Source organism: Lacerta agilis, chromosome 17 (assembly GCF_009819535.1).
Source record: "Lacerta agilis isolate rLacAgi1 chromosome 17, rLacAgi1.pri, whole genome shotgun sequence".
NCBI lineage: Eukaryota > Metazoa > Chordata > Lepidosauria > Squamata > Lacertidae > Lacerta > Lacerta agilis.
Window position 1 is genome coordinate 19,718,367 of NC_046328.1, and position 21,260 is coordinate 19,739,626.

At 49.4% G+C, this 21,260-nt stretch overlaps 1 protein-coding gene across 2 annotated transcripts; it reads right to left on the reverse strand.

Annotated features, from left to right (window-relative positions):
• Positions 1-183: 183 nt before the first annotated feature.
• On the reverse strand, positions 184-19,757 carry LHX5 (LIM homeobox 5). 2 transcript variants are annotated; one of them, XM_033135792.1, is made up of 5 exons: positions 19,346-19,757; positions 16,039-16,262; positions 12,254-12,498; positions 7,207-7,372; positions 184-703 (listed from the first exon to the last, which is right to left on the reverse strand). In XM_033135792.1, exons 1-5 carry the CDS (start codon positions 19,516-19,518, stop codon positions 345-347), a joined length of 1,167 nt encoding a protein of 388 aa, XP_032991683.1. In that variant the 5' UTR covers positions 19,519-19,757; the 3' UTR covers positions 184-344. The 2 variants fall into 2 exon arrangements, with proteins under 2 accessions (XP_032991683.1, XP_032991682.1); XM_033135791.1 differs by having other exon boundaries at positions 12,254-12,531; positions 19,346-19,756.
• Between the last annotated feature and the right edge of the window lie 1,503 nt (positions 19,758-21,260).

Below are 21,260 nucleotides of genomic sequence, written 5' to 3' on the forward strand. Positions count from 1 at the left end.
AGAGATTCGCTGCGAGAGGTTCCTCGAACAAAGACGGCGAACCACCTCTGGGCGCTGCAACCGGGGTGGGTGGGTTGGTTTGTTGGTTGGGGGGCCCGCCAGCCGTGTCCAAGCGTCCCCACTGAGCCCACCCGGGGCCAGACAGCGGGCCGCGCGCGGTCCTTGAGCGGCCCCCCCGGGGGGGGGAGAGGAGGTCTGGCGAGGCGCGATTTGGCATCACGGTGGTGGCGCTTTTGGTAAACGGAGTTTCGCCCCGACGGAGCGGACGGAGCTGGACAAAAAAAAGGGGCTACTCTTTTTTTGGTCCGGTGAGGTCAGGCGCGCGCCCTCCGCCAGGGGTCGCTCTACCACACGGCCGTCTCGTTCAGCTCCTGGTTGGGGTGCGAGAGGGGCCCGCTGTAGCTGGACATGGAGAAAGGGGGGCTGGGCCCCCCGCTGAAAACCTCGCCCGGGATGGGGTGCAACGAGCCTGGCAGCCCGGGCTCCGGGCTGGGCGTGTCGGGGTGAGAGATCATATCCGTATACCTTTGGTTCTCGGAAGCGTGGTGCCCGGGGAGAGGGGGTTCCAGGGGTCCGAGCGGGGTGGAGCCGGCTCCCGAGGTCGGGATATAGCTGGAATCGGCGGGGGACTGCGCCTGCGAGGGGGGGCCGTGCGGGAAGAAGTCGTAGTTGCCCCCAGGGCCGTAGTAGTCGCCTTGGTAATCTGAGCGGGAGGGGAGGGAGGGAGGAGAGAGAGAGCACAGGTGAGACGGGATCTAAAACCAGGATGACGAGATCCTACAAGGAGAAAAACCCTCCTCCCCTCAGTTAACCATTAAAAAATCCCATGGATTGAGAGGTGGTGTGGTGCAATGGTTAGAGCTCTGGACCGAGGTTGGGGAGGCCCGGGTTCAACTCCCCACTCAGCCATGAATCCCTCAGTGGCAAATCACTATTTCTCAACCTACCCTACCTCACAGGGTTGTTGTGAGGATAAACTCGAGGAGTGGGGAGACAGAGCAATCTCCGTGGAGGGAGAGATAAACAAACAAACAAAAAAGCAATACAGTACAGTACATCAACATATCGATGCCCACGGGATTGGCAGCCCTGGGCTAGGCAGAAGAAGACACCGCTGGCTTCCTGCCATTTCTCTCCTGGACGACCACCAGGGCAGGTGGGCAGCCGCGCCCACATAACTGCCTTGCCTTGCCAGTTTGGGGAGTTGAGACCATTGCCTGTCATGAAGCTCGTTGCTGCCCGCAATGGCTGGCAGAGGCTCCTCTCCGGGGTTCCAGGCAGGGAATATTTCCCAGCACTAACCCGGAGAGGTCATCGGGGATGGGACCTGGGACAAAAGCCGAGCTGCGGCCCTTCCGCAAGCATAGCAGGCCATTGACACCTTCTCGGAAGGAAGAGCCGTTTACGTCGAGGGGGGAAAGTCCTGCTTCGCGCGCAACCGAGTTCAAGCATCAGCTCCGCCACTGAATCCAGCTCCACTCCTTTCCGGAAAAACACCTGGGAGAGGTAACGCTGCTGCAGGCCCCCTGTTCCGCTCAGAAGCAAACCCTCTCTGCTCCACACCCCCTGAGACCTCCCCCAAATAAGCAGGGGGAGGCTCACAAAGACCTATACAGAGCCCAGGACAGTCGGAAAGGAATGAAGGACACTCAGGAAGGGCAGGCCATAGAAGGCTAAACGCCAGTCAGGATTCAAACTTAAAACTATCCACAGGGAGCCAGATGAAGGCCAGGCCAGGCCATAACCCCACGGAGAAGTGCAATGATCATTAACAACCACGATTATTGCAAATACAAATGTGGCACAGAAATATTATATTATTATTGGTAGTAGTACAATAACAGCGTGGTATTTTATTTGCATGCATTATCAACAACAGCAAGAACAACAACAGCATGCTGTAATAGTAATAGTAATAATAATAATAATAATAATAATAATAATAATAATAATAATGGTATACTACTAATAATTTTATTATTTGTATAACATGGTAATAACAACAATGTACTATAATAATAATAATAATAATAATAATAATAATAATAATAATAATAATAATATACTGCTACTAAATTTATTGTTCCTGTGCCGCATTTTCACATTGATCTGCCCCCAAAACAGATCACAGCACAAATTATAAATCAGTGAGCGCGCGCGCGCACACACAGAGAGAAAGAAACATACACAGATACATTTATACAAAGGATAAACTTCTACCACAGAAACCTAGGCATGGACACAGCCTTCAGGCCAGAAACCCCGTCATATCTCGATGCTGTACAGCTAAACTCAAAAGTTCCACTGAATTCAATAGCGCTCCCCCCCCCCCACACACACAATATGTGGGTGTAGGATCGCAGCCTGGGCACGCAAGACGGTTGTGCCATTTCCCGCATGAGGATAAGGGTCTGTGATCAGCTACCGTGGGGTGGGAACGGTGTGTCCGCGCACGGAGGGGGGGGGGACGGTTTGGAGGTCACCGAAAACAACACAGCGTGAATCTACAGCGATTATTCTTATATAAAACAAGAAATAAGTAAATGCATTCAATAATAAATGAAACAATAATTTTGGTGAGTTTTGTCTTAATAATTGGGACAAATTAATGGAGGATGACACGACCATGAGCTGCCAGAGCTCAAAAAACAATACCTCCACCCACAAACCTCTCCCGATTTTATGCTTCAGAAACAAACACCCCCGACGACACACTCAAGCGGTACAAAAGCATCCTCAAAGGACATCCGCGCCCCGCCCCGCATCGAATTCTATTCGATACGTCACAGCGTTCAAAACAGAACGTTCGTGGAGAAAGTAGCAGACACATCAAAGCCCGGAGCCGCATTAACGTTCGTTTGTTTATGGACTGCTATCAGATGCGCGCCTGATTCTAGACGCCCCTTCCATAAGCTCCGAGCCTGAAGAAAATATGCGCAGGAGAGAAAGAGGGGCTTGTAACAATTTAAAAAAAAATAATTTAAAAAAAATCTTAAATCTCCGGGAATTGGAGCTTCACATTCAAATTAGTTAATCTTTACTAGCAGGAACCCGGGTGGGAGGAGAAAAAACTTCTTAAAATGTGGTGGGACTTCAACGCAGAATAAACGCGTTTAGGATTGGGCTGCAAATTTAGTTTCGGAAAAGTAGGAGGAAGGAAGGGCAGAAGCTGTCGCTTTAAACCGTCTGGAGTTAATCAATTCTCTCCCCGCTTGCACCTTCCTCCCCCCCACCCCCCCGCCCATCATCCTCCGCCAGTGGCGGATAGGATGTTAATTCGATTAAAGATACACCCATTCCGAAGAAGAAGAAGAAGAAGAAGAAGAAGAAGAAGAAGAAGAAGAAGAAGAAGAAGAAGAAGAAGAAGAAGAAGAAGAAGAAGAAGAAGAAGAAGAAGAAGAAGAAGAAGAAGAAGGGGGAAAGGCCCACACAAGCCCAGAACAAAGGTGTTCAGCCGGAGCCAAGTCCGTACGCTTATCCTCTAGAGGGGAAGAGGTTAACTTACATTATCTTGCCGCTCTAATTATTATTATTGCTTTTCATAATACAGTAATAATTTTAAAAATAATTCATCACTCGCCCTTCACCAGCAGGTCTCGGGGCCAGTTGCAATTATTTAAAATTCAGAATAAAAGACACAGTTGAAAACGTTGATTCACAAGAACAGGGCGGGTTCTGGAAACACACACTAAAAGTGTCAAAGGCCACGGTCTTCAGCATTCCCGCAAAAAAGCTGCGTAGTGAAGGCGCCAGACGCACCTCTCTGAGGAGGGCATTCCACAGCTTAGGTCGGAGCTGCCACAGAAAAAAAGGCCCTCTTCCCGGAAGTATACATTTATATTACACACACACTCACACACTTTTTTCTCCATGAGAAGAGGGCATTCTCTACACGTAATTTGACATATACACTCTCTCTCAGAAATAAAGGGAGAAACTTCTGGGAACAGTTAGAATGAACAGGAGTTTCTCTTAAGGCAGCCCGAAACACCCGCAGCAGGGCACCACATTGTAGCAGTGTATTTTAATATATCTTATTTGACTTCACTTCTCATGCTAAATACCCAGTACAGGCTTGTTCCCGTTCCTCTCGAATGCTTAAATTGTGGCTTTATTCATTAGTTTGCATGTTTTATTTATTTCTGACACCAGAATACAGTTCCATAGAATGTGCATTTAATTAATTATTTACTTAGTTGTTTAATAACACTCTGTGTATACCTCTTCCTAACAACATCCTCGCGCGCGCGCACCCAACAACTAGCACTAAAGAGACGCGTGAAAAGACAGGAGTAAATCCTCTGCAGCGCTTATTGCAAAATAAGTCCCGCTGGTTTCAAGTGATAGTTACAGGTAGGTAGCCGTGTTGGTCTGCCATAGTCAAAACAAAACAAAAAAACAAAAATAAAAAATAAATCCTTCCAGTAGCACCTTAGAGAACAACTAAGTTTGTTCTTGGTATGAGCTTTCTAAAGAAGTGTGCATGCACACGAAAGCTCATACCAAGAACAAACTTAGTTGGTCTCTAAGGTGCTACTGGAAGAATTTTGTTCTGTTTTGGTTTCAAGTGAGTTTACTTCCCAAACCAGCTTAGCATCATTCCCGTCACTACCCGAAAACTAACCCTGGCGATTTAAGGGGAGAAGGAGCACACAGCCATAAAAACGGCCTGATGCCCAGTCCGACCAGCTAAACTCAAGCGTTGCCTACACTGACTGGCAGCGACTCTCCACGGTTTTAGACAAGGGATCTGGAGGTACCATTTGGGATTGAGCCTGGGGCCTTCTGCATGCCAGAAAGATGCTCTGCCACGGAGCTACAGCACTTCCACGGGTACCAAATTGAAAAAAATATTGGGGGGCCCAGGCAAGCCCTGCCCTGTCTAATGGATCGCGAAACACGGCGCGCACACCATCTGAATAGCAATGCCTGTCAACTTTGGAGGCCCCAGCCCCTTCAAATATTTTATGGGGGCAAGGGATCTCGACCCCTAGGAGTTGGATGAGCCCCTTTCCTGTCTTTGGAAGTGGTTTTTTTTTTGGGGGGGGTGCCAAATAACACGCCCTACCTCCAAATACGGGGTATAAGGAGCAGGAAGCCAGATAGACCTCGGAATCCTCGGGGAAATGGGGTTTCCAGGTTCCCTCCAGGCGAACCTTGCTCAAAGAAGTAAATAAATATTTTCTCTCCCTGGCTTTGGTTCCTTTTGGGGCTGGGGGGGTCGTTTTTTAACGGGGTTCGCCTTCAGGGAGCTGGAAGGTGACGGGGTGCAGGGAAACGGGGACGCGGTGCCTGGAAGACAAATGTCCGGGGCCCTGGCCAGAGGCGGCGGCCGCCTTCCATACGCGCCTGGGGTTCGGCCGTAATTGGAACAAATGCCGTCTGAAAAGAGTACAAAGGCGAGGCAGCTGGAGCTTTGTTCGTCGCAGCGCAGGGCGAGAGAGCGCGGGGCGTCAAAGGGGTCGGGCACAGCCGGACCCTCCCGCACAAAGCCCCCTTTCTCGGGCGGGGCGGCGAGAAGGAGGAGGAGATCCAGGCAGGGACCACGCCTCCACCCCGTCGAGGAAAACCGTCGGGGCGGAGGGAGAGGCTGGCCTGAAAAACGTCGGGGAAGCCGTTGGAAAGGGTTAGACTGAGGAACCAGCTGGGGGGCGGGGGTAGGGGAACCAAGGGGGAGGGTAAGACGAGGAACCAACGGGAGGAGGAACCAACAAAGGGGGCAACTATGGCGGAAGAGAAACAGCGGAGGGTGCAACCGCAGCAAAAAAGCAGGGGGAAAGGTGTATTTTTTTTGGGGGGGGGCAACTTTAAGCAACCGACGGGCCAGGTTTCCGAGCACCCTCGGATTTTCAGTGATTTTAGCGAAACCAGGAAAAGAGCGGAGTTAAGGGAGGGCAGGGGAAGAAAAGCGGAAGAAAGGGAGAGGTGGAAAAGGAAGAATCTCTGTGTGGAAGGGAGAGGAAGTAGATGGAAAAACTACAAAAGACGGAGGGAAACGAAAGAAAGAAAACCTTACTCTGTCTCCCTCAGGAAGCAGGAGGTTGAGATTCTAAAGAGGCTGGCTCCAATGCCAAGATTGGTCCAAGTTTTACTCAAAGTAGCCCCTAAGTTATTTGCTCTAGTGATTATTTATATGTGTATTTATATACAGTTTCATTGTCAGAAAATGGGCTTCTAAGCGGTTTACAAATGTAAACCCAATGATAGACATTATATCCGCCCAGTTAAAACGCACAATGAACGAAACCAGTTCATCAAACCATCCATAATCGCAATATAAAGGTAAAGGTAACCCTGACCGTAAGGGGCAGTCGTGGACGGCTCTGAGGTTGCGGCGCTCACTCCATAGGCCGAGGGAACCGGCGTTTGTCGGCAGACAGCTTTCGGGTCATGTGGCCAGAATGACTACGCCGCTTCTGGCGAACCAGAGCAGCACGGAAACGCCGTTTACCTTCCCGCTGGAGCGGTACCTATTTATCTACTTGCACTTTGACGTGCTTTCCAACTGCTAGGTTGGCAGGAGCAGGGACCGAGCAACGGGAGCTCACCCCGTTGCGGGGATTCGAACCTCTGACCTTCGGGTCGGCAGTGGTTTAGACCACAGCGCCACGCCACCCGCAATATACAAGAGGACAAATTCATTAAAAACAGCATAACCGTTAAACCGGTTGAAGCAACAATGAAAACGGTTAAACCAGGAGGTTGTGGCCAGGAGATCAAGGCTAGCTTGTCTAGAGAGGCGCGTCTTCAGGAGCTGGTGGGATGACCAAAAGGGGTGGAGGCCTCTTGCAATTTCAGCAGCGAGAGTATTGACTTCAAGTTAGTCCAGAAATGCACGTTTGTACTCCGAAGTAAAATCTGGCTGTGTTCACGACATTCAAACCCCATTTAAAACACAGCACTCAAGGAATCATGGGAATTGTAGTTCCTCACTCACAGACCTATTGTCTCCGGTACCCTGAGCTAAAAAAAAAAAAAAAAGCTCCCAGGGTACATTTAAAGTTATGTGCTTTAAATGTAACTAGTGCGGATCTGCACCAGGTAGGGTGCCCAGGTAAATGCCTCTAGGATGGTGATCCTTGTTTGACTGGGATTCAAATATGTTTTGGGGACAAAACTCAGAAAAAAGGTGAATGGATGAAAGGAAGGGGAAGCGCCCGCCACGATTCCGCCCTCCCCCAATCCGAGGGGGGGAAACCTTCTTACCTCCGTAATAAGTATAAGGGGTGGAGCCTAGCATTTCGGATTCATCCAAGCGGCCTCCCAGAGGGCGCATGCGTCGAGGACTTCTGAAGAAAGCGTGTCTCCGGGCACCCAGCGCGCTCAGTTGTTTCATCCGTCGCTCCTTGGACCGTCGGTTCTGGAACCAAACCTGCGGGGGCACAGAAGGAGAGAGGCCACGGTAACGCCCTCCGGCCGGACTGAACCCCAACAGACACCCAAAACAAAGGCAGGAAATTAGGATTTTTTTAAAAAACAACACACAATCAAACTCAAAATATACATAAAGGGAAGAGAAGATGGAGAAGAGGGGAGGGGAAGAGAACTTGGGCGGGGGGCATGCAGTGACAAAAAGATACCCCCTCCCCCTGCTTGCAGAAAAAAGGTAAGGGTTTTCTTTGTAGGTCCATCAAGAGGAAACCTGGTTTGGAGGAGAGGGGTTCAGGATCTGCCCATGAAGACTAAATAGTTGAGATTCCTGCATTGCAGGGGGTTGGTCTAGATGACCATTTGGATCCCTTCCAACTCTACAGTTCTATGACTTTAGGACACTGAAATGTCCTTATGCACAAATAAATGATGTCACATTGCCATGGACTGGTAGTAGGGTGGGTAGGCCCTCTAATTTGTGGGGTGAAAGGTTGCGCACGGTGGCTCTGCTGCTATATCTGCTGCTGCTGTTTTGTGCCCCAATTAAGCACCTGTCTACTACAACATAGAAATGCCTGTAGTAATAACTACTAGGAGTATCAACTACTAGGAGTAGTGTGTGCCCTAAATTGTGCAATTAGCAGTGTAGAAAAGCATCTAAACATATCTCCTGTTTAAACTCATCACTTTCCCTGCCTTAAAAAAAGCATGTTCACCTAGAATATCCTAGAGATTTCCCACTGCATTTTTTAATACTTCTTGGTGGTGCTTGTATTGGTTTTGCTCCAGTATTCTAAAAAACAAAAACAAAAAAACCCTGGTGCTTTAAAGTACCAGAATGGGGCTTCCTTCCTTCCTATGTTACTCATAAGACTATCCCTGTTAGATGGGATTCGAACCAGATATGGGGAATCTGTGGGCTGCCAGTTCAGGCTGGACTGCAATTCCCATAATCCTTAGTAATGGGTCATACTGGCTAAGCCTGATGGGAGTTGGAGTCCCACCTAAAAGGCCACCATTTCCCCATGTTTGATTTAGACCAGCATCTATTTAGTCTTTGCAGATGCTTTTGAGAATCAGATAAGCAGAACATGAAGGCAACACCCTTCTCTTTTCCCTGGCCTTGGCAGCTGAACTTAAGAGGTATAGTGCCTCTGAACTTGGAAGCTCCACTGTCATTCTCTATTAAACTGCTCCAGAGAGAGAGCTCACACTTGCAAGATGCTCAGTCCTAGGCAGGGTGTTTCATTCATCATGGACAGGAGGAAAAGGCAGGGGGAACTAGAGGAATCTGATCTGTAAGCTGCCCAGAGTGGGGAAACCCAGCCAGATGGGCAGGGAAATAAAATATAATACTACTACTACTAATAATAATAGGGTTTGCTTCAGTAGACTCCAGGTGGCATGATGCAACCGGACCACCCAGATGGAAGGTCACCTGGGGAAGAGGACTGGGGTTGTGCTACATGGCATCATTGTAGCTTTGCAAAAGAATACTGATCCCATGTTTCAAATCCACAATCCTTGAAAAACCCTCTTTGCGGGGAGGGGTGCTGTCCTTGGATTATTCATTTTCAGCCTTGACCTCTGAATTGAGGTAAACATCAAAGGATTGGATCCAGTGTAAGCCCTGCACAGAATAGATACATTTCCATAGGTCTACTTTGAGTAGGGCTATCATGGGTTACAACCCATCCTTTCCATCTTGGAGGTCTCTCTCTCTCTCTACATTTCTATGGCTAAATTCTGGTGACTATATTTTTTATGAATGCCTATACGATTTTATGACTTTTTCCCAGTCCTCTGCCCACTTATGTGGGAGTAAGCCCCACTGAACTCAATAGGATTTACTTATTAGTAGGCAGCGATCGTATTGCACTGTTTTCTTGGTAATTTTTTTAACACACTTTTCATAAGCTACCTTATGTGACAATATTCTAAAATTTGTGACATTAATCCATATTGCCATCATAATGTATTGATAACTGGAGCCAAGTTGATGGATTTGAGGGCTGTATCCAGCTAAGTTAGAGTAGATCCATTGAAAATGATAGACTTAAATTAGCCATGTCCATTAATTTTCAATGGGTCTACTCTTTGATACAACTGACAACTCTGTGGCTCCGTTAATGTTAAATTTACAAGGGGGGGGGTCCTGCAAGTGACAGAGGTGGCAATTCTATATCCATGTTTACTTGTGAGTAAGTCTTACAGCTGAGCAAATGTTCCTTAAAGGGCTTTGTGAGTCTGCAAATCCTATGCACGTTTACTTGGAAGCAATGGAGATGGGTTTACTTCTGACGAAACAGTCATTGTAAGAGAGGCTGCTTTATAAGTCAAACAATAGTCCCTGGATCTCACCAGAGCTACTCATTGTTCTTTTGGCCTGCACCCCATCCCAATTTAAAACATAAGGCAATCATACAGGAGTGTGATTTAAAAAATTGCTGAAATGCCCTGCATAGGAATGCTACCAGCTCCCACTGTTCCGTTTTGAGTTCCTTCAAATTCCGTGCACAATACAAATCAAAACAAAAGTGTATTATTAATTTGCTATGCTTTCACTTGCCTCTATTTTATTGCAATATTGCATTTATGCATTTATGTTTCCCATCGTTTAAAATGGCTTAGCAAATCCTGCCCTAGATGGCTTGCTATGCTGGAAATATTTCAAGCAGAACAGGGTTTTATGAGACATACTCAGCGTAAAGGTAAAGGGACCCCTGATTATGTCCAATTGTGTCCGACTCTGGGGTTGCAGCGCTCATCTCGCATTACTGGCTGAAGGAGCCAGCATACAGCTTCCGGGTCATGTGGCTAGCATGACAAAGCTGCTTCAGGTGAACCAGAGCAGTGCATGGAAATGCCGTTTACCTTCCCGCCGAAGCGGTACCTATTTATCTACTTGCACTTTTGACGTGCTTTCAAACTGCTAGGTGGGCAGGAGCTGGGACCGAGCAACGGGAGCTCACCCCATCGCGGTGATTCGAACCGCCGACCTTCTGATCAACAAGCCCTAGGCTCTGTGGTTTAACCCACAGCGCCACCCGCGTCCCAGTATACTCAGCATAGACCCATTGAAATAAAAGGGCATGACTAATCCAAGTCCATTTAAGGAAGGAAGGAAGGAAGGAAGAAGTTTCAGTGGGTCTGCTCTGAGTATGACTTACTTGGACAGAACAGATAAATAGTAACTTTACATCAACATCATGGCTGTCTTAACACCAGCTCAAAACCATGCATGTTTACTCAAGAGGAAGTCCTACTGATTTCAGCAAGACTTTACTTCATAATTATTGTGCCCAGGATTGCAGTCTAACCTCCAACCTCATGGGGGCAGTGTAAATTGCTGGGGGAAGGACCATAGCTCTATGGTGGAGCATCTTCTTCTCAGGCAGAAGTTCCTGGTAGGTCTGGGCTGGGAATGTCTCCTTCCTGAAACCCTGGAGAGCTGCTGCCCAGTCAGTGAGGATACTGAGCAAGATGCACCAAAGGCCCAACTAAAGCACCTGTCTATGTGTTGATTTCAGTGGCAGAGCACTAAACTGAGGGGTTCATTTTCCTGTTGAAATCAAGGGGACTAGTGATTTAACTGAGCTGAGGCTCCAATATTTTGGCCACCTCATGAGAAGAGAAGACTCCCTGGAAAAGACCCTGATGTTGGGAAAGATGGAGGGCACAAGGAGAAGGGGACGACAGAGGGCGAGATGGTTGGACAGTGTTCTCGAAGCTACCAACATGAGTTTGACCAAACAGCAGGAGGCAGTGGAAGACAGGAGTGCCTGGCGTGCTCTGGTCCATGGGGGTCATGAAGAGTCGGGCACGACTAAACAACAAGTGATTTAACTTTGCCGGGCATAAATCCTGTCTGCACTTTAAGGACCAAGGCTGCAGTTCTCTGCACATTTACCCAAAAGTAAATCTCATTGAAATTACTAGGAAACGCTTCTGTGCAAACATGGATAGGGTTGGGCTTTACAATTCTAGGCATGCATCCTTGTGAGGAAGCTTGATTGAGCATTCGTAGCACTTATTACTTCAAAGTAAACATGAACAGGCTGGTACCCACTACGTACAAACATTCATTTTAAAGGGACTTGAGCATACATTTCCCCTTAACTGGTTTTCAGCCAGGTCTGCTGGGGAGTAAATCACATGGATTTGGTGGGGTTTATTTCCTCATAAAGTGCTCCTCAGGTTGGGCTTTCCTAGGCAGCTAGCATGGTGGGACAATAGGAATAATGGGGTGTACAAAGTCCTTTTGATGAAGCATGCAAGTTTTGCCCTTTCTACAAAAAAAGACAGGGGTGTGTCACATAGCCTGCAAAAAACAACCCCCCCCCTATACTTTAGTACTACCCATCTGGATTTCCACTATCCATAAAAACAAATATTCTAATATTCCACACTTAAGTAAACTAAGATTTCCGAAAACATTTCAGGATGAAGGATGAAGGTAAAATAATGGCCACCTTCTGGTAAAGAGGACAAAAAGCCCGAAGATTTCTGTGGCTGGACAGCTTCACCTTCCAACTTTTCTGGTTGTTGCTGGGTGATGTGAGTGAGTGAGAGCAAGTGTGACATCATCTACAGCCCAGATGACATCACATCACAGGAGACCCTTTGCCGATGTCAGTGGTGACAAGCTATGATGCAATCTGCAACATGTAGAAGGTCACCTTCTTTTGGTAAACAAGGATGCGTGGTGGCTGGATGTAGAGAACGCTGCAAAAGAGCAGTGGCTCCATCATCCCTAAGGGCCCCCAAAATGCAGAGAGATGAGCAAACCCCTCTGTGGTCTAGTGCAGAACAGGTAGGTAGGTGATCGTCTCATCGAAGCTCGGACTCAACAAACGTGCGCGGGGGCGGAGCGTCCTCTTACCTGGATGACTCTCATGTTGAGTCCCGTTTCTTGAGCCAGCTGCTCCCGGATATGCCTGGTGGGTTTCGGGGTGGCAGCAAAAGCTGCTTTGAGGGTCTCCAGCTGCTTAGCCTTGATGGTGGTCCGGGGTCCCCTCCGCTTGGTCCCCGAGTTCTGCTCTTCATTCTCGTTGTTGGTGGTCTCTTTATCGGAGGAGGTGGAGTTGTCGGTCTCCTTTGTGTCGTCCTGCATCGGGTCCTGGATGTCTGGAGACAGACTTCGGTCGGTACAAGAGGACACTGACAAGGAAAGGGGAGAGCGGGTGTCACTCTTTGGGAAGAGAGGGCGAGCAGCTGCACGGGTCAGATTTGCAGAAGGAAAGGGGGTATCAGTCTTTCTCTTTCCCAAAGGGATCACTTGGCAGGATAGCGTTCACCCATCACCAGGCTTAGGTATGGAAAGACCCCTACCTCCTGCAAGGACTTATATATATATATATATATATATATATATATATATATATATATATATACCCTGTTTCTCCTAAAATAAGACATAGCCATAAAATAAGCCATAGCAGGATTTCTATGCATTTGCGAAATATAAGCCGTTCCCCAAAAATAAGCCATATCCCGAAAATAAGCCATAGTGACGTGGTACCTCCCATTAAAACAGCCTGGGGAGGCGTGGCTATGCAGCGTACCGATGCGACACGGTTAAAATAAGACATCCCCTGAAAATAAGCCATACTGGGTTTTTTTGAGCAAAAAAGAATATAAGACGGTGTCTTATTTTAGGAGAAACACGGTATATATATGTATAATCTATCTATCTATCTATATCAACATCAGCTTTCATCCTGTTTGGACCTAGGGTAGGAGAGAAGACAGGCCTGGAAAGGAAGGTGGAAGTGTGGTGTAGTGGTCAGACATGGACCTGGGAGACCAGGGTTCAAATCCCCACTCAAACCATGAAGCTCACAGGGCGACCACAGCCCCTCAGCCCATCCTACCTTGCGGGGTTGTTGTGAGAGCAGGGAGGAGAACTTTGCGCGCCATTTTGGGAAAGGAGGGTGACACAAACAATTAAATCTTATTAAGGAAGGAGCCAACAAGTACTGCTTTCAGAGAAAAGCAGTTGTCTATCTGTGGTTGGGCTCCCTCGAAAGAAATACTCAGAAGGTTAAAAGGAAAGACAGGAGGAAGAGGACACAGGCTGCCCTGAGGAGCACCGAGGATCCCAAAGGCGGAGGGAAAAGCAATCAATTAATTGATTCATTAATGAACCAAACAAACAAACAAACAAACAAAGCCATCTGAAAAGCAGAGGCCAGCGGCGCTCCACCCCCAGTCCTCTTGATCCCTTTCCCCCATTTTCTCCCCTAGATCTAACCCAACCCAAAGCACCTGTGTCCCGATCCTGAAGAAGAAGAAAAATGGAAGGAGGAAGGGAAATGGGCAGGTCTGGAAGGGATGTTGCAGGACCATTGGGGCGGGGAAGAATCCCAGACTATGTGCTCTATACACACCCCAATCGGAGGCGCACGTTTCTAGGAAAGCGACTCTGTTGGAGGTAAGGGGTGTTGACTTCTGGGCAAAGGGAAACACGTCCCAGTTGCGGGAGTTGTGAAATAAAATGAGGTTTGTTTTTTTAAAAAAAGTAACACCGACAGCAACCTCTTCAGTACGTTGCCTTCTAATTTGCTGCTGCTGCTATTTGCATTTATACCCCACGTTTCTGCCAAGGAGCTCGAGGTGGCACACACGGTTCTCCCTCCACAACAGCCCCGCGAGGTAGGTTAGTCTGAGAGGCGGTGTCCGACGCAAGGTCCGTCAGTGAGCTTCATGGCCGAGCGAAGATTCGAACCCTGGTCTCCCAGGCCCAACACTTTAACCGCTACACTACACTCGTTTCCAACATACTTTCAATAGGATTTTTCTTGTCCCCCCCGCTCTAAAAGTTCTAATTTTATTCCTGCTGAAGGGCCGTGGCTCATTGGCTCTGCATGCTGCGTGAATTTCCGGGGTCTCCCGATACAGCTAAGACTATTCCCCTGCCTGAATCGCTAGAAAGCCGCTGCCAGTCAGGGTAGACAGTATAAGGCTGCTTCCTACGTTCCTGTGAGGTTTGGCTTGCTAAGCCAGGCCCCTCTTGGAGGCCCCGCTCTCACCAATAACTTCCCCTGCTGGCCCTATTAATCGACGCCCGCCCCGTCTAAAGAGAGGAAGGCCTTTCTGAAATTTGCTTTGCGCTTATTGATACCGCTAGAAGGAAGCAAAAAGGCTCTGGGAGGCGTTGGAGACACCTCCACTGGTCTGTAGGTCTCCCAAGAGGCGCTTGCCTGGACGCTCTCTGGAGACAACACGCGAGATTGGAGGGTCTTTGGTCCTATCCTATCCAGCAAAAGCAGTTATTGTATTCAAACGAATGCAATGTGTCTCCAAGGGGGGGTGGAGACTGGACCGCCAGATGCCTCCCCCTCGACGGCTGCCGCAGGGAACCAGGGCCATTTACCCTCACAGATGGAAGTGGGAAGGCACTCCTAAACAGGGTGACTTCCAAATTCCCTCTTTTACAAGAAAAAAAAAAAAGACAGAGAAGGAAGGGGACAAATTCGACAGACCCCCAAGCAATATTTTTCTGGGTAAAGCTTTAAGAGTAGACAAATACAAGGTCTTCGTTCTCTCCTTCACTCACTCTCCCTTGTTGCTAGCACACACACAACTAATGCTGTGCAATCCATTTCGGCACCGACGGGTTAATTCCCCAAACAGAAAGAGCTGGAACCACGGTCTTCACCGCCGCGGCTCAGTCTTCTGTCCCCCCCCCCCCCGCGCAAAATCCTTCCTTCACTCTCATCGTCGCTCTTTTGTCTCCCTCCTTTACACGCTTCCCTTTGTCTAAAGTTAAACTGTAAGCTCCTCCAGGCAGAGACCCGTTTCGCGTATAAATCCTTCTGCGCGGCGCTTGGTGGGATATAGAAAAGGACCCTCCAACAGGAGGAAGAAAGGCCCGATAGAAATGCAACGTCGAAAGTCCTCAGAATCATTCTGAAGATCTGGGTTGGGGCTGCGCTTGTCCTCATCTGTCCCTTCTGACCCATCCATCTCCGCTCCCTTTGCTCGTTTTCCATCCAACGTAGGTTTGCAAGCAACTCGGGGCAGGGACCTGCATTACAGTGCAAGCCTTTGCGCCTTTACTGGGAAACCAATTCCACCCAGTTCAATGGGTCCTACTTCCTAAAGGAGTGTGGGTAGGTGTCCACACATCAGCAATCAAGCAGCAAAAAAAAAAAACCCAAATAAAATAACAACAGGAACAACAGCAAAATCACTAGTACCGCTCACAGTCCTATTAAGAGCAACAGTACAGTTGTTATAGGAGACCGCCCCTATCTAGCAGCAAATGCGCGCTATCCAACTGCAGGCCGTTCGAGTTACTTTGGCAGCTGAGACAAAAAGCAAAGGAACCTATGAAGCTGCGCGATACTGAATCAGACACAAACTGGTCCATGTATTGCCTCTGCACTGACCCACAGCTTTCCATGCTTTAAGACAAGACATCTCCCCCAGCCCTATATGGAGATGCCGGGGACTGATCCTGGGAACTTCTGCACACAAAGCGGATCCTCTACCACTGAGCTAAGGCGCTTCTCTTCCTCGCTGGTGCGCGCCCGCGCGCGCACAGACAGAGAAATCGCGAATCAAACAGCTAACAAAAGGCTGCTCTTTCCTGACACTCCATATCGGCTGCCAAAGGCGACTCCTTCCCCCTGCCCTAGGGTAGGGCCGGCTCCGTCGGCTCACCTGAGTTGAGACTGCCTTCTTTCAAGCTGGCCGAGCTCAAGTAATCGTCCTTGCAGACGAATTTGTTCTCGTCGATGATGTAAAGCTCCTCGCCCGTCGAGAGCTGCTTGTTACACACCATGCAAGTGAAACAGTTCAGGTGAAAGACTTTGCTCCGGGCTTTGCGCACCAGGTCCGACGGGGAGATGCCTTGCGCGCACCCGGCGCACTTGGTCCCAAACCTCCTGGATACAAAAGAGATAGCGTAAGAGTGGGGTGAGGGAAAGGGGGGAGGTCAGAGAAAGAGAGGATGAGGACCCACTAAAGAAGGAAAGGAGTCTTAGCGGGGAGCCGCTCTCCATGGTATTTTTGCGCGCTGGGAACGGGTTTAGACAGAATGAGGCACGATCTCCTACAGATGGTCAGATCCTGGATCCCGGACGGTCAGATCCTGGATCCCGGATTCCCGGTCTTCCTTGTATTTGGGGAGGGAGGGGGGGACACAGAAGGATCATTTTATTGCCTAGCCCTGGAGAAGTTTTGGCGACGGGGAACGAACAGGATCCGACCAACGCAATCTTTCCCACCTCCAGTCCAGAGGAATTGGGCCATCGCGGCCGACTTTGCGCAGGAGAACCCCCCATCGGATCCAGTCCCGGGTGCTTGATCTACCTGAGGCCTGTAGCAACACTCTCACTAGGTCCTTTTTATTGTTTGTTGCCTGGGGTGCGCCCCCCCCCGCGTGTGTGGTGTGTTGGTCTGAATCGGGGCCACGGTGGAAAGACCCAAATTGGGGTCCTTTAGATCTAGGCATTAGGAACCACCCCCTCGCCCTCGCAAAAAGCAAAGCGCGCTGCGTTAGGAGCGGTGGAAACGCTTTTAATTTTCCCTATTGCAGCGAGTTGTGTGTTTAGCTGTGTGTGTGTGCGTGTGTGCGTGTGTGTAACGTGTAAGAATCGCCTGTTGAAATGTGGTCGAAAAACCAAAATTGAAGTCTCTGTATCGATGTGTCAGTGTGTCTGCCCCCGCATACACCTCGAATTTGGGGTATAGAGCGCACAAGGCTCCAAGTCATCATCTCCTCCTCCGCTAGGCTCCCTTTTCTCCCCAGGATAGCCCACGGTGACGTTGATTTAGTGAAAACATTACAACCCATAAATCATTTTGGTGCGGTTATTTTGTATGGCGGTCGCCTCATCTGCACCTTATTAAAAAATATTTCTTTAATAAAAAACACGTCCAAAGGGTTTAAAGTTTTTTTAAAAGTGGGGTGGGGGGGGTGGGAGAGGGAAGGGGCTGGAAAGTCTAAGAATTCGGAATGGCCATTACAGGCCGGTTTACATGTGCAAAGCCAGCTTAGCCTCCATTCATTCATATGCGTTTGCCTTGGGGGCCCCTATGCCCGCGGAGCTGAAGTCACTTCGGCTCCCCCTCTCCCGCCCTACAGCACCGCACCTTCCCGTGCCTGCCATTTCCATCCCTAAACAGATAGGCGATTTACCTCCAATTAATGCCCGAAAACAAAAGGCTGGGATGGATTTGCATTTGCAAAATGAGGGTTTATTTGTTGATTTTCATTATCCTGAAGACAATAAGGAAGGGAGGTGTGGGGAGTGAGAAATGCGGGTGGGCCTCAGTCAAAGGAGGCGAAGATTTCCACCTCCTCCTTCGAAGGTTTTTGGCGGGGGGGGGGACACCTGAAAACAACTTGCTTTTAAGATCTAGGGGGCTTTGAAAATATTATTGTTCATTAATAATAATAATAATAATAATAATAATAATAATAATAATAATAATAATAATAATACTTGGGGGGGACTTGGACCCCTTTCCACTGGACGAAAAAATAATGTGCCTCTATGAATAGTCTCAAAAATGGATTCGCCTAAATGTGTATATATTAGGAGGTAGGGGCGGCGAACAGGTACCGCTCCCCAAACACCCCCGAAACTGTCATCATTTGCTTATATAGGCTGTAATTGTAGCCCCACTTACCTGGGAGTAAGCCCGCATGAAATCAATAGGACTTTAACTTCTGCGCAGACAGCTGTAAATTGTGAAGGAGCCCGTTGAAATCAATCGGACTTACTCCCGAGTAGGGTCGGACTGCATATATTTAAACCTCGGTTGCCCAGACTAACCGGGGATGGAGGGGTAGCCTGCTGGTTATATTTTCAAGGAAAATATAAAATCAAGGGGAAGGAGATTGCGTCGATTTGACATTGTTGGGGTGGGGAGGGGGGCATTTGGACGTCCAGACGCAAGAACTTCAGGACCCGCTTCTGGGCCTCTGTCATGCTGACAAATATTTATACCGTGCCGCCGGGAAATTCATGGGTTTGGCTCGCCTAAGCCCACCTCGGAGCGCAGCCTCGATGTCAAAACAGCAGACCTGCGTTTACTCGGAAGGAAGCCCTAGTGAATGCAGTGCGTGGGTGTTCTTCCTATGGGGTAGGCTAAATCTTCTTTCGACCCTTTCTCTGAAGGAAGGAGGCTCTCCTTGCTATTGTCAAAATGGATATGGAGTATTCATTTTTGTTTCAGTCTTTCCTGGGTAATTCGGGTACCCCGATTTCCCGCCCTCTCGGATAAATCCATCGCTGGTGGAGAGAGAAGGTTTTGACCTTGCTACTCCCCCCCCCCATATTTGTCACTATTTTCCAATACCGAGCTATAAAATAACATAAATAAATAAATAAATCGCAGGGACCCCCCCCCCCCCATTTGTCTTTGGGCTGAGTTTCTAAATCAAAGGATGCAAGCTTCTTCCTCTTACTCGGTAGTAAATCCCATCCCCCCCCCCCATCTTCCCTAGGAACGGAATTTAGGATGGCCCGATCCTATGCCCCTTTGTTCAGCAGCAAGCCTCCATTTCGATGGAAATTACTCCTGGGTAAGGGGCACATGCCTAAGGAGCACGCTTGGCGATGCCTGACTTAACCCCAAGGAAACAGCCATAGAGGGATCAGGCCTTTGTGTGGGGTGTGAGTGTGGGACGTTGTTAAGAGCCAGGGCCCTTAGCGTCTATTTACACATTGGCTATACAGAACTAGCAGCACTTTTTGGAGAGTCGAGAGAAGAGTAGAACCACAGTCCTGAAGGGGATGGACTATGGTGGGCAATTTTCCGGGGTTGGGGGGGAATTCAGGGGCTGCAATTCTAAACTCAGAGGTGTCCCACTCTATTTAGAGGGGGTAAGGAAGTGGGGTTACAACTACAGTCCACATCATCCAGGAGGGACCATTGGGGTGCTGGTGGGGGTGGGTTAGAAAAGAGAGGGGGGAGGCTTAAGGGTGGGGGAAGGAGATGGAGAGACGTCGCCCCTCACCTGAAAAAGTCGTTCTTACAGTAGAGCTTGCCTTCCCGGGAGAAACATTTCTCGGTCAGGTTGCATTTGCAATCGCAACACTGGACGCACTTGATGTGCCAGGCCCGGTCCAGGACGTTGAGCAAGAACCTGTCCAAGATCGGCCGCTCGCAGCCGGCACAGTGAACCATCATAGCCGCGGCCGGATGGGGGTGGTGGGGATCTCGCCGCGCCGCGCCCCGCTGCCAGCCCACCTCGCCTCTCCGCGCGCTCCCTCTCCGGCGCGCTTCTCAGTGCGCTCTCGCTCTCTCTACTTGCCGTCGGGGCAGCGCGCTAGCTCCTCTCTCCGCCTCGGTCCGCCTGTAGGGCGCTGTCCGGGCAGGTCAGCAGCGCCGCATCCTCGGCCCGGCAGGGAGCCTCGACAGCAGCGGCGACGGCGACGGCGGCGGCAGCGGAGAGAGACGAGGCCCAGCAGGCCCGGCGCTTCCTCCCCTTCCGCGGTCCTCTCCGCCGGCGTGTGGATGGCTGCCCGGGACTTTGCTCCACTTTCATGCTGTTCCCATCGCCCAGCTTTGTCTCCCGGCTTTAGTAATTCGCGCATCCTTATTCAGATTTGGTGACGTCGGGCGCCACGTCGGGTGGGCGGCGGCCAATGGCGAGCCGGTGGCCATGGCAACCTCTTAATTTATAGCATATCTAAATTGGCTCCAGCCTTGCGCTTGGCACAGAGGGGGAAAAAGAAGGCAGCCCTATTGTTGAGGGGCGAGATTTTCACCTGGCTTGCCGGGGTACTCTGTGAGTATTTTGCCTCCTCAGGAGCCTTGGGGAGGAGGGGGTGCTCGCGGATCGGGGCCCACGGGGGGCTGGAGGACGTGTGTGTATCGGTAGATCGGTCTTGGGGAGACCCCCACCCCAAGAATCAATCCAACTTTAGCAATAAAAGGCGCCCTTTTATGCCCCCCCTTGAGAAACCTCTAAAAAGGTGTCAGGCGGGGGCAAGGAAGGCATCCAAGGATAGTTGTGCTCGCGGTTTCCTTTCGGGAGGGGGCTTGGGCTGCGATCGGACAGGCGGCGTTACCTGTCTGAAACAGTTGCGCGCGAGGATCTGGGCTGTAAAGTTTGTGTGAAATCGAGCCACTAATTCGGGAGTCTGTATGTAAAAGTATTATATGATATTTATTATATTACTGATGACGAATCCACCCCGGCAGTAAAATGAAAAGGGACCGGTTACCGGTAATCCTCGGAATGCCCCTCCTACCACGTTCTGCTCAGAGTAGACCCGTTGAAATGAATGGACTTGCGTTCGTTGTGCCCATTCTTCCCAGTGGGTCTACTCTGAGGAGGACTGGCATGCAACCCTCGGATATTTCTTTCTCTCTCTTTCTCCCTCTCCCTGATTAATAATAGTAATAGTAATAAATAGGGAAAATAAAACCTTTTTGGGACCCCCTCCTTCCTTATCTTTTCGAGAAAGGGGCTTGGAATCCTAGAATTTCCCCCTCCCAGTGAATAATTATAGCAATAAAACTTTGCCAATTAGTCCGCCCTTCCCCGCACGCCGCCGCCCTCCAATTCCAGGGTCTTGAAAATTGTCCAAGGAAGCAATTGCAGAGGCAGAAAATGAAGGGGATTAAATAATCTTCGCGCGAAACGAGCTTTCGAATAGAATTTTCACCTAGACTGGAATGCTAAAGTTGCTACTCGGAGGCTGGGGGAGTGCGAAAAAGCGAGAGTGAATAGACCGCGATATCTTTCGTGTTCCCCTTTAACTTCTCCTGTGTGGATTGGATTTCTCCGAGCCCCGATTTTCTCCGAGCCCCGATTCTCTCAAGGCCTATCGGTGGGGCGGGGCGGGGGGGCTTACTTGGGAGTAAGGTCCATCGAAACACCACATGGCCCAGTTAGGAAGGTTTGGGAGTGTGTTGGCAAGTTC

Bases quoted from the DNA above. Each gene is read 5' to 3' on its own strand.
- LHX5 (XM_033135791.1), bottom strand. From the start codon at position 19,518: ATGATGGTTCACTGTGCCGGCTGCGAGCGGCCGATCTTGGACAGGTTC. The intron at 16,263-19,345 runs GTGAGGGGCGAC...TTTTGTATCCAG, and splicing joins TGTAAGAACGACTTTTTCAG to GAGGTTTGGGACCAAGTGCG. The intron at 12,532-16,038 runs GTGAGCCGACGG...TTTCCTTGTCAG, and splicing joins AGAAGGCAGTCTCAACTCAG to TGTCCTCTTGTACCGACCGA.